Here is a 12,786-nt window from a genome sequence, read left to right as displayed (position 1 = left end):
ATATTTGTTCCTTATTTTAAAAAACAGCATATTTGAAGATCAAGATAATATTGTGAATCACAATTGTTTTGGGTACGAGGTAATCGGGACATAAACAACCATTTCAATATTAAGCTTTCTAGTGTTGCTTGAAGTCACTTTGTGTATTGATTTTGTCATCAAAGCATCTATTAGTTTACTTTGTTAAGTATATTGTATTTAAGGAAAACATCCAATAAAGCTAGAGCAGTCTGCGTGGCTTTCGGTTTCTTCTACTACATGAGTGTACTACTACATGAGTGTACTACTACATGAGTGTACTGTATGAGTTTTTGGGTGGCAAATGAGTTTCCCCACTGGGGATTAATAAAGTTTTCTAATCTAATCTATTGCCACCCTGACAATTTCGTAATCAGATGCTCATCACCTGGGAGCGAATTGAAAACCATCTGCATTGCTGCTCAACACTGATTTCCCACCTGCCTCTGGTAATAAGTTCATGCAAGACGAGCATGAAAACCTGCAGAAGCTTGCAATGTGGTGGCGTTTGGTAAGCCATCACAACAAACCGTTGCTTTTCCTTTTAGGGTTTTTGTCAGTTATGTTATTGTCATGAGGAAGGAGCAACTTCTAGAAGCTCTGCCTGTTCATTGAGTTCATGCGAGAAACAAAAAGAGAAATCACATTATGCTGGACACATTTTAATTTCCCTCAAATACTGTAGCTCGTCGATCTAATGCTTTCATTTGTCTAAGAGGATTTAAGAGGATAAATCATGTTTTGGTTGAATTGCTCACAACATGAAGGAGTTCTACTGCGTTTAGAAGAGAACGTTGTGAAAAGACGTCTGTGGCTCCGCTGCGTGGAATCTGATAAATTGCCTCGAGTGATGTTACTGGAGTCAGCGTTTGCAATGAAGACCGAGAGGGCAAGAAATCAGAGCAGTCCGACGTTCAGACATGTAAAGAAGTAAAAGTTCAAATCAAGTTCAAGTACACGCTTGATCTGGATGTAAAATGGACTTTGTCTCATTTGTGTGCTGTAAATGTTGGAAATAACCCCACATTCATACGAACAAAAAGAACGTGTGCACAACTACATGACGTACAGTAGGTCAAACATCAACCAGTGGGTTGTCTGTGAACTGTGATGAATGCTTATTGTAACAGCTGGAAATGTGAAAATATGACAATAAATTGCAATAAATAGGAACAATCCTTTAAAAGATGCTCAACTACAATCACAAACACTATTTCAGGTAAATGTTGGACCACACACACACACACACAGTGAGTACAGCATCATGCTTATTCTACTCAGATCTGAACTAAAGCATGCCAGCTGCTCGGTCTCTCTCTCTCTGTTGGGACTTTGCAGAAGGAGCGAACGAGGAGCTGTAGGACAAAGTGGGAGAAAGAATCACTTGAAGATGCAGAGCTTCCTGTGCGATTTGAAGGCAGATGAAGACTTTAGCGACGGAAGGTATGTAGATTGGAAGGATTGAGGGATTAGAGATGAAAGAGAGACGTGACAGGTCCCGTCTCCCTTTCTGTCCCATCGGCCTCTCCGTCGCCAGCTGACTCGTCTCTGTAGTGGTGATGTCTCTTCACAGCAAGTCTCACTTATCAATATTTCTCTGTGGTGAAAAAAATAAATAATCTAAGAGATGAAGTTGAAATGCCACTCCGATAGTTTAATAAATTAAACATGCACGAGAATCGCCTTTAAAGATTTCGTGCTGCCTGGAAATGATTCCTTTTAAAAAGCACGATTGTTTACGGCTTGATGAGGATTGGTGTGAGAAATCCTGATGTACGCTGCGGCGCTTATAAAGCTCAGCTTTGGCATTTTCAATCTCAGTCTACCACTTCATTCACAGTAAATGAGGTATCAGCGGGCGTGCTAATTGTTTTCAACTGAGAGATGATGGGCTGATGAAATAAAGATAAAGGAATGAATAAAAGAGTGGAAAGAGCAGAGAAGATGAGGAGGAAGGAAGACAATTAAGGTTACAAAGGTAGTGGAATAATGAAATGGGGGGAAAATAAACATGGATGAAAGCTGAGTGGATGAACATGGATGAAAGCTAACAACTCTGGAGCCTGAGTCAGAGTGGAAAAGTCATTTTTTTAAAGGCGCAACACCTTCGGAGAGATAAAAAGGACTTGGTGTGCAAAGGTCTTTAGTCCAACTGCTGATCTGGGGCGTGACGGCCTTTGGGGAACCGGACGGAACCATTACACCTGGCAACACAGCACACATCAACAATGTGTCACAGACTCTTCCAGTTCCTCAGACTCTGGACACAGCGTGTCGCGGTCACAGGTACAGTCGACCAGCTGCTGCAAAAATGAATATTCATTCAAGTCAAGTCACACATCAGCTTTATTGATCACATTTGAAAACAGTCAGGAGGTACAGTAGCTTTACTGAATGAGGACAGTCGTGATGAAGCTACAGTACTGTTTACATCACACCTTTTACATATAAAAGCCTCTCCTATCTTATCTCTAGGTTAGAGCTGCGGGGGGGGGGGGGGGGGGGGATTGTGTGTGTGAGAAAAAGTGTGAAAAAATAAACAAGGACAGTATGTGGCATGTGCAGTACAGGAGAATATGTTTTCACACGAGACATATGGCTGCACCAGCTGGCGCTCCTCTACTGGCGCAGTGATAAGTGGCTTTATTTTCCGCTTCCTTTTGTTTCCCACTTTTTATCCGACAGCTCCGCCGCTTCCTCCTCAGCTCGTGTTTATTTCTGCCTTTTGTCGCTTTGTCGCTGCCTGGACATGTCCCTCGTCTTATCTCGAGTCCGTACTCACGCCAACGCACACACGGGCGCGATCATTGACGGAATTCAAAACAGGAGGAATCGATGTCGTTCTTTCCGATCCGATTCACGTCCAAAGACTTCGCTCTGTGTCAAAAAGGTTACGACAGTAAAAAAAAAATAACGCGGTGGGAAATGTACTTCAACCTGCCACACTGTAAAAACAGCACGCTCTTAACCCAAATATCAGAGGCTCGTGTGACATTTTCATGACAATGATGTCATGTTAAGAAAAAATATATTTCATTGATAAAATATTCAGCGTACAAATAGGAACACCAAGCTGCCTTCTGAAGCCTTTCTGAATACAAGATGGAGGTGTTCCATCAAAGGTGTTCATCCTGCACAACACACAGCATCGACCACACTCGTCACATGTCAGAGCCGTTGAAAGAACTCTGTGAATGTTGTGTAAGACGGAGAAAACGGCAAGAAAGGGAGCGGAAAACAGTTGGCGTCAAGTTACTTCAGACGGCGGTTTGTCGGCTGAAGAGGTCGAGGGTCACAGCGGAGAGGAACGCTGGGATGCTCTTCTGGTGATGCAGATGAAGGTTCACCATCTCCCCCAGAGTTTTGGAAAACTCGGTCTCCATGAGCTGCATGCTTCCATTGGAGCCCTGAGCACACACACACACACACACACAGTTATTAAAAGACAATATCAAACAATGAGACATGGGTTTTTACATCCATCTCCAGAGAAAAACTTTCAAAGTGAAGCAAGAACACTTAAAGTTGTTATTGTCTACAGGGGATTGTCAGGGCGTGTGTGTGTGTGTGTGTGTGGGGCACTCATTCACAGCAGGGTGAAGGTGTCTAAATCTGTGTGGATTAATTAAAAGGAATGAGCAGCAGCTCGGGGCGATGGAGTGAAGGGGAAAGGGATGAGAGAAGCAAGGCATAAAGTAATTAAAGCATCGCAGGGATGGAGGAAGGCAGCGAGGAGCAGAGTCCCACGACATGCAGGGAAGATATTGAGACGTCTGAGGAGCGTCCCGTGTCATGTGTGCAAGAGACACCGATCTTTATTTGAAGCATCGTGAGAAGTCTCGTAAAACAGACGGCCAAGGTCCGCAAAGAAAAAGTTAATACGGCATTATGCGATTTCCCACATGGACATTTTTTATTTAAACTGAAATCCCGACTCAGTAAATGTTCAGTGTGATTTGGAGCGGAATACCTTTAAAAATATATAGAATGTAAAAAATGAATCCCACTTGAGCTCAGCGTTATCATTTGAAAATGTAATAGACTTCAGCTACAGGACGTTAGAAAGTGGTGCTGTGAAACCTACTTGATAAACCAATTAGTGTGCTTCCTCACACACAACAGGCTGAGGTGAACTCAGCTGTTCACTTCTGTGTCTACAGCGGCAAATCTCCAAGGGCTGAGCGGAGAGGATGACTGAACTAATGGCATCGGCTGGCTGGCTGCACAGCGCTAAACCGAGGCTGAACACACGGGAGAGAAGCGGGCCCAATGACTTGCTGCTTCAATGTGGCTCTTAAACCGAACGTACAGACATGCTGCAACAGGAGCTCACACAGCCGGCGCTGACTACGAGCTAGCACGCCGCTAAAACACCGGTGGATCTTTATGGCAGTGAAAGCTCTGTTTTCATCTTTGCTTCAAAAGACGTAACGTGGTTCATCTGGTAGAATTCTGCTTTAGTGGAGTCTCCTCAAAGAGTACTTCAAATGATCCCTTAAGTCACTTTATGACGCTATTATTCAAATCAGGGCAACAACCTACAAATAGTGTCATTATCTATTCATCTGCTGATCAATTAAACCCCAAAGATATTTAGTTTTGTATGATGAAAAAAAGAAAGAATCGGCATATTTGAGGAGCTTTTTTGTACAGTTTACGAGTGTTATTAACAATCTTTTCATACTGGCTAACAAGTCGTATGGTATGACCCTAGTGGTATAATAATCATCATAACTTTATTTATATAGCGCCTTTAAAAACAGAGTTTACAAGGTGCTTTGAGAGACAAAGCAACAGCATCGCCTCTGCAGTATTTATTGGCAATTAGCCCTTTATGATGGTATACAGGCGAGAGGCTGGAGAGACGAAATCAAGGAGGGATGGAGGACGACATGCAACCAAGGTCTCCAGCTGAATGTATGGGGAGCACCTCACACTACTGGGCCACCATGACACACAACCACGCTGGTTGAAATGTGAACTCCCGCTGTCTTTAATTGGGTCATTATCAAAAAGTTTGAAATCTTTTCATTAAAAAAAAAGAAAATGAAAAAGGGTTGCTTCCTCTGGCTTCGCTTCCATTATGTTTTGCAACCTAAATGTTTCCAGAGACTCCAGGTCGTACAATTCAAACGACGGCGCTCCAATAACCTGCTCGATACGTTAGAGTAAGACTACTGTGACCGATACGCATCACATTAACAATCTGATCCGGTCCCACAGCTACTTTGTGACGATGTTGTAATTTATCTTCTCATTATCCTCTACCTGCTGCATCCAGAGCGTTAATCAGAGAACTCTGGTGATGCCGGGGATGTGTTCCTCCTACCAAACATAATTTACACTCAGCCGGTTACCCACCTTCTAATTTGTTTCGGAAATGATAGTCATTAAAAAGGGGTCCAATAATTCAAAAGCATCTCCAATAATCTGCTTCATGAGTAAGACTGCTGTGACTTTCTCAATAGCATATGCACAATGGACCAACGTTAACGCATCTGCCACATCTAAAGCCATCTGTAGCACACAGGCCTGGCCGCTGCAGCCGGGCAAACCTGTTCTAATCACTGCAGCTTTCTCACGTCGTCCTCACTCTGTGGCTTTGCTTCCCCGACGGTCCAGGGTGTTTGTTTCCTCTCTGAAAGCTCACGCCATGTCCTCAGGCTGCTGCTCTCATCTAAACGTGCGCGCGTGTGCACGCGGCACTAGAAACGGCCGGGGCTCTGGGAACATGGGACACATGCATCAAAGACCAGTTACCATGGAGAACTCAGTGTGTGTAACACGTGTGTGTGTGTGTATAATAATGCTGCGTACCGTTTTACATTGCAGCGTAAAGCCTGTAATAACAGTGATCGTCATGCCGGGGATGTTTCCCATTGTTCAACATGTCTCTCCTCCCTAACTCTAACATGATAACAGTTTACACTCAGCTTGGTGTAAATGGAGAAAAAGAAGAGTTACACCACTGAACAACACAACATGTAACCCATAAATGCAGAATTCCTCAACATAGCGTCTCTTTTTTTGTGTTTCTCGGATACATGTGTGTGTCAGACCAGTGTAAAATAAAGAAGATAGCGTTTGATGATGTCTTAGTTTGTTTTGGGACAATCTTTCTTTATGAATATAAAGTCGATTGTGCAAAAACCAGAGGCATTAAAAGCTGAAGAGAAGTCGGAGAACATGCGACGGTTTGTCACGAGGACGAAAAACAGGTTGGAAAAAAAATTAATAAATAATTGATTGTTGCTACACAAATATACGTGCGTTACTGAACAACTAAATACAGTTAGCATGCTTTCACAGAGGCTGTACTTGTATCGGCTAATCTGCAGTGACGTCGTGTGATTATGATCTTATCTGGTAAACACATCGTGCTCTTGGGTTCAGATGAAGCGGCTGCGTAATTTCTGCTTGTTACCACCTTTAAAGGTCATATTTTGGTGACTCACTGATTTAGTTTTTGGTTAAAACTACAACATGTATTATATGAGGGCTAAATAGTGCAGTCACAGGTGGGAAAAGGCCTTTTTTTGATGGTTAAAACATTGAGCAACACATGTTATTTTTATTCTACGAGTCTCTTTCCTCTTGGATGGAAAAATTCAAAAACAAGTTAATAAAAGGTCAAGAGAGGTTTTTCGAAATCAGCTTTATTCAAATATCGACCTTATCAATGGACATTTGCATATTCACGCTTCCTTATTGGGTGTTTTAAACAATATCCGACCTTTATGAAAACAACAAGGTGCCGTTTATATTTGAGAATAACTCGACTCATTCAGCGGCGTGAGCGCGATGCAGAACAAACGTACGGTGGGGTTAAAGTAACACCACCGTCTCTCCCTAATAGGAGTAAAAACAGACACGAGTGGGAAGAAACATGTGGATTTGTTTCCTCGGGATCAGCGGTAAGAATCAAAAGACGGGAGATTCTGAACAGACCTCAACAATGGAGATGAGGAGTGCCACCCCATTCTCCCCCTCCTTTCATTCGTCTGTCCAATTAAAGGAAATCGATACTTCCTGGCTTGAGATGCGGGGCGGGGCTTTGTAGTGACCTCATCCAACCAAGGAGCGGCATGCTGCCGGAATGACAATCATGCTCCGACTCCCAAAGTAGACGGCGTCAGAGTGAAGGTGCTAGCCAGAAACGCACGAGCTTCAGAAGATAAGAGGCAACGCTGCAGGTCCTCTCGAAACGAGCTTTGCCTCTACATTGTGTAAATTGTATTTATTCGCAACGTTATCTTTTGTTTTGCGCTGCACAGCATGCATTGGGCCATGCACATGGAGAAAGGTTGAACTTTTACCTCAAAAGGAATCGACCAAAATAACACAGTAGTATCGAAACTTCTATTTCTTAACTGCAATTAATCCTTTTCGTGACAATTTGCTCGCAGCCAATCACAGCAGGAGTCCTTCTATTGTACATATGCGTCGGCCCACTACTGCAGCAGCAACAAACCATATGGAAATCCTAGTAATGCTGGTCTCGTCTTTTAAGATCTCTGCAACTAGAGGATTCATTTACAGCAACATTAAAAAAAACAGCGATGCAAAATGAATGCAACTCTAACGAGAAGGCCAGTAGAGCAGTCTGTAGCAAGCTTAAGATCCACAGTATCTGTTTCTACACTAACGTTCACACACAGACGTCTGCAGCATCCGAATCTGAAACATCTGAAAAGTGTCGTTACCCACAATCCTTCAGTGCACTTAGAACATTCACAATCTCACAAAAAAAACAACAACACACCAGATTGAGGCCAAATAAATAACCAGACTGCACATATCAGACTCTTTTCTACGAATCCATTTGCCAACCCCCCCCCCCTCCTCGCTCTTCCTCGTCTCCGTCTGCCACACTGCGCTCATCCAAAAAGCACTGGGTTACCATGGGCAACAGCCATGCGAGACGTGGCGCTCTTTCCAATGTGTCTGACTAAAGTGGCGTTTTTATACTTAAAACACATATACTTTTCATTTAGATATACGAGATAAGGAAGAATTGTGGTTGTAATTGTTGTAATTGAACAGCTAATAATAAACTATTGCTTCTTTCACCAATAATTACATTATTGTTGCACGTAAATGTACCAAACCTGATTAAATGAAACCTTATTAATCACGTCAGCACAACAGGCTGTAAAGACTTCTATTATACTCATTTTGGATGTTGCAGAAAATAAAACTCAAATCAACCACAGAAAAACAAGAAAGCACACAACTTGGAGAAGCTCTCTGCATTCTCTGTAAACGGTTAATGGTCACTCTCCTACACTTTACAGCCGAACTCTCCCCGGCTCTTTACGCGTTCATTAAATGCTGTGAGGCAGCTCCACCATCCCTGCAGACAGGACATGCTACTTTGCAACTTCATTCCTTTTTTAAAATAGAGGCCTCAGACGTGACAGATGGGCTTATATTGAGGTGGCGACACGCAGTTCACAGATCAGTTGACCCCTCGTCTCCGCTCTCCAGCGCTAACGGGGGGAGGGGGGGGGGGGGGACTTCTCTTCACCAGTCTTGCTCCGTCCTCCGTCTGCTGCATTGATTTCTCTCCAGTTGGTCTCAATGCAGCGGCGGAGACGAATAGAAAATCTAAAACATCCAATTAAATTTTTTCATTTACACCCTTTGCCTCCTTTCAGATCCCACCTTCACCCACACATATTCCCGCCTCCACACAACGCTGTCCCACCGACAGCAGCGGCGTCAACAACAAACACTTCCGCTGCTGGTTAAAAAAAACAGAAGGCAAACTAAGTGAACAATCAGAAATATGCAGATGAATAGCTTTCAATTTAAATGCAGATTTTGGCATTTTTCTGCAGTCGGGGGGACGATGAAGAGAGAGAGAGAGAGAGTAGAGCTCACACCAAAAATAATTAATTCTATCCATATTTATATTCTAATCAGCGGTTTGTTTACCGCTCTTAAAGCGGTATTCATGCGTCTGGGCAATAATTAACAAATGACGACGTACATCTAACAGGGAACTATTGTTTGCGTGGCTTACCGATCGACTCATCAACCTGATGCTCACACGCACAAATACATTAAACATGAATTAGTTACAGTTGTCAGTTTAAAACTTCAGATGCAGCTACATGTCAAAGAAGTCTTTTGTTTACGTTGAGAAATGTTTCCTCGAGCTCATCAAATACTTCACAACGATGTCGGCTAAATAAATAGATGATTACATTCGTCACAGACTATCATATTTGATATTTCAGCTGTTTGTTCTTACGAATATATATATATATATATATATATATATATATATATATATATATATATCTCGTCAGGACTCGACATTAAACTCCGTCAGCCACTTGGTAGCTGAAACATTTTATTTGCCCGATGGCCAGACTGACACGTCCGAAATAGAAAATGTTGGCCTGTGAATAAATCAATAAAAACAGAGATTTGCACAATTTGGACAAAAAAAGAAAAGATTTCCAAATGTTATCCTTTTACTTTATTTGTCATCTCATAAAGTTGAGATCAGGAAGCAGAGTTTTTTTTAAGTCAATTCTCTGCGGCTACCCACCCAAAACAAACCCATAGAGACTGTCTGCCCCACGGCCATTTCAGTTAATTAAATTAAAAGCAAACGGAAGAAGAGTTTCACAAAATAACCGAATCAAAGTTAACACCACCAACGCAACAGTGCAACAAAATAGGATAATTAAATGTGGACTCGTCTAAAGCTGCGTGAGTAAATGATTTAATATCAGGTAATCACATTGATTTATTGTGTCTTCCTGGAACCTGGCTGTGTCATGACGAGTCTAAATGAATCAACTCCTCCAGGTCACAGTAACACTCGCATTCCTCGAGGCGGCGGCGTAGCAGCCATCTTTGACCCATGCCTATTAATAAACCCGAAACCTAAATTAAATGATAACTCATTTTAAAGCCTTCTTCTTAAGTTCACACTCAACCTGGAAACACTACGGACACTTCTATTTGTTGTGGTGCACCGTGCCCCGGGTCCGTATTCTGAAATGAGTTAAACATCACATTTATTATGAGTCATTCCCCTCGCTGGAACACAGTCCCACAATATCCATCAACTCAACCACTTTCGCAGTAAAACATTTATTAAAGAATCTAGAATTTCATATCTAGAGAGTATGAAGAACATTTGTTGTGCTTTGTTCTACCTCTGGCAGGAGTTTATCAAGATGTTGGGAGCCTTCCATTAGCTTTTAATCTCCCAGAAATGCAATCAGCAACTGTTAATTGTGCCCTTGTTGGTTTTAAACTGCAATTCCATCGTTTTGTTTTTCCTCTCAAATGTTTGGTTTTTAATTATTTCTGCTTATTATTTAAAAAAGTGATATTTGAATGTCTTCTTTATTATAAATAAGGTCTAAGAGTTATAAATAATGTGAAAAGCTTCCGACACAGGGTGACGACGTGTATATTAGGACAGACGGTATGAGAAAAAGAGTGTTCTAGTCAAAACCCAAAATACAAATATGAACCTGAAAATGAGCACAAAAATCATCATGGATGGTTTGCAGTACATCACATGCACAGTACACGTAGCTGCAAATAGACTTAAACAACACAAACCTACATCAAGTTCATAAAACAAAATGACACTTAAATAGTCTTCTACAAACCCGGTTTGTGTGTCAAGGGACATTTTCTGAGCGATGAGATTCGGTGGCTAATTACAACGACGCATTGCAGCAAAACCATGCTACAGATCTGCACCGCTAGCATCCCGCTCATCTGTTCTTACTGAGGGGAAAGTCACGGGAAAACTTCACAAAGGATCAAAGTCGTTGCAGCTGAATAAATGTCGTCTTTAATCCTGGTGCCAAACATTACCCGCAATGCAACGGGCCGTTGGGTCGGTGCGGTTCGGTTATATCACGCTAGTAGCCGCGAGCTGCTAGCCTCGAGCTACGGAGGTCGAGTAATCTTTGCTTCTTTCCAGCTCCACACCCTCAGATGTTTCAAACGCGTGTCGCCTTCAGTGATCAGACTTCACGCCGCTCTCTCTGGACCCAGTGCCCCCCCCCCTTTAGATGATTGTCATCAATAGCATCCATTCACTCTACTACAGTACACGAGATCATGTTCAAGTCCATTTTGAAACATGACAGTCAAACTGATGCTTTCTAAATGCACACAGAGTGCCGGTGAAATGACACGAGTGACTGGTGAAGACAACCATGATGAGTGAGTCTGCTCCGCTCAGGAACACTCACGACCTCAGTTGAACTTCAGTGTTGTTCTGGCGGATCGCGTTACCATGGAGACAGCAGACATATGTTCCGATCGACCGGAGTGACGCCGACAAGCTCGCACACAAACACACACACACACACCCCGAGGGCAAGCAGGACAGGAAACTGTCGGGAGAAATCAGAGTCAACATTCTCTGCTTTCTCTGGGACTCTAACTCGGAGATTTCTCTCTCTGAAGGTTTTAAAACACAAAAGTCGTATTCACGGAGAAGAGCGGTTCATTTAGTCACTGTTGTATTCCCATCAGCCTTCTGTGTTTACCGTTTATTCGTGCTTGGCTCGTGTTTATCTTCATAGCTATCAGCGATCTAGCAGAGTGTTTTGTTTCAGTCAGGCAGCAAAAAGTGAGATTCAGTCCCAGCATGCCTTCCGTCTCTGCCCAAAACATTTAAAAACAGCCGTTCATCTTTCCTTTTTAGTTTCATTGTCAACGCGGTATTACACACACGAAGAGATCATGCGTGTGCACACACACGAAGAGATCATGCGTGTGCACACACACAGTCATTTTAGATAACTTAAAACTGGGAGAGATTTTAGATTAGCATACGTTACACACACACACACACACACACTTCACAGAGCATTATATTAGACCTGCACTGGTCTTCATTCTGCATCGCAGGGCTGCACGAGTATGGCTAAAATGATAATCACGATCATTTTAATATTGAGATCACGATTCTGCACACATTTAAATAAACGGAGCACTGCTTTCACCTACATGTTGTCATTTAAAGCACGTACATTGCTGCTACAGATCTGTGATCAAAATAAAACGTATTCACAGCGCATTCTCTACAAGCAAAATAAAATTGTCCCTCAAAATGAAATCACCAGAGCGCTGCTTTCATTGGGTGCTGCGGGTGCTACCCAAAAGCTCTCCATCGCCCCCTGGTGGAGCACGACTTTTGATCGTCAACATCTCAGTTGAGCGTGTTCATTTGATTGTGGGAAGCCAAAATTGATTGATCGCAATTGATATTCGATAAAATGCGCAGCCTATACATATCGATCAGATCCAGCTTAACATAGGTATACTACAGTGCCACAGCAAAAGGATAACCCTGATTATAAACAGGATGGTTCTGCAACTGTCGTCCTTCTTAAAATCAGCCGTAATGATTTTTCTACACCCGACCGGCTGCAGTCAATAGGGTTGTTGTGGTGCTTAAACTGCCATTCAGTAGAAAATGAGCTCACTCATTCCCCTTTACCGTTCAATAAAAAGACATGGCTTAAGACGAAAACACCTTTATCGGCTCTCATCATTTTAAGTAGCCGCCCCAGTGCGTGCTGCAAATAACACCAACACTCGAGTGACATTCAATGTGCTTTGTCTGAAAACAAGAGCGGCAGAGCGAACAGGCCCCCCACCGGGTGATAAAGGGCGACACGTGAACCTTTGTGGCCCCGCTGGGCCACCGTACTCCCCGACCGACCGAGCGCTCCCATGGCTTGTCTTCTGGCCCCGTTGCTAGCGTGGACCCTGACG

General features: G+C 42.9%; 1 protein-coding gene across 1 annotated transcript in view; it reads right to left on the bottom strand.

The window, feature by feature from the left end:
* Positions 1 to 2,375: 2,375 nt before the first annotated feature.
* The window catches only part of mad1l1 (mitotic arrest deficient 1 like 1), a 41,957-nt gene continuing 31,546 nt past the window's right edge, over positions 2,376 to 12,786 (bottom strand). Inside the window, exon 18 of the mRNA XM_079279396.1 lies at positions 2,376 to 3,425. Coding sequence (XP_079135522.1) covers positions 3,276 to 3,425 — 150 coding nt within the window. The 3' untranslated portion in view covers positions 2,376 to 3,275. The remainder of the gene's footprint in view (positions 3,426 to 12,786) is intronic.

The sequence above is a fragment of the Melanostigma gelatinosum genome, assembly GCF_949748355.1.
Source record: "Melanostigma gelatinosum genome assembly, chromosome: 11".
Lineage (NCBI taxonomy): Eukaryota > Metazoa > Chordata > Actinopteri > Perciformes > Zoarcidae > Melanostigma > Melanostigma gelatinosum.
The sequence above is the reverse complement of the archived record's forward strand: the minus strand, read 5'-3'. Positions and strand labels throughout refer to the sequence as shown.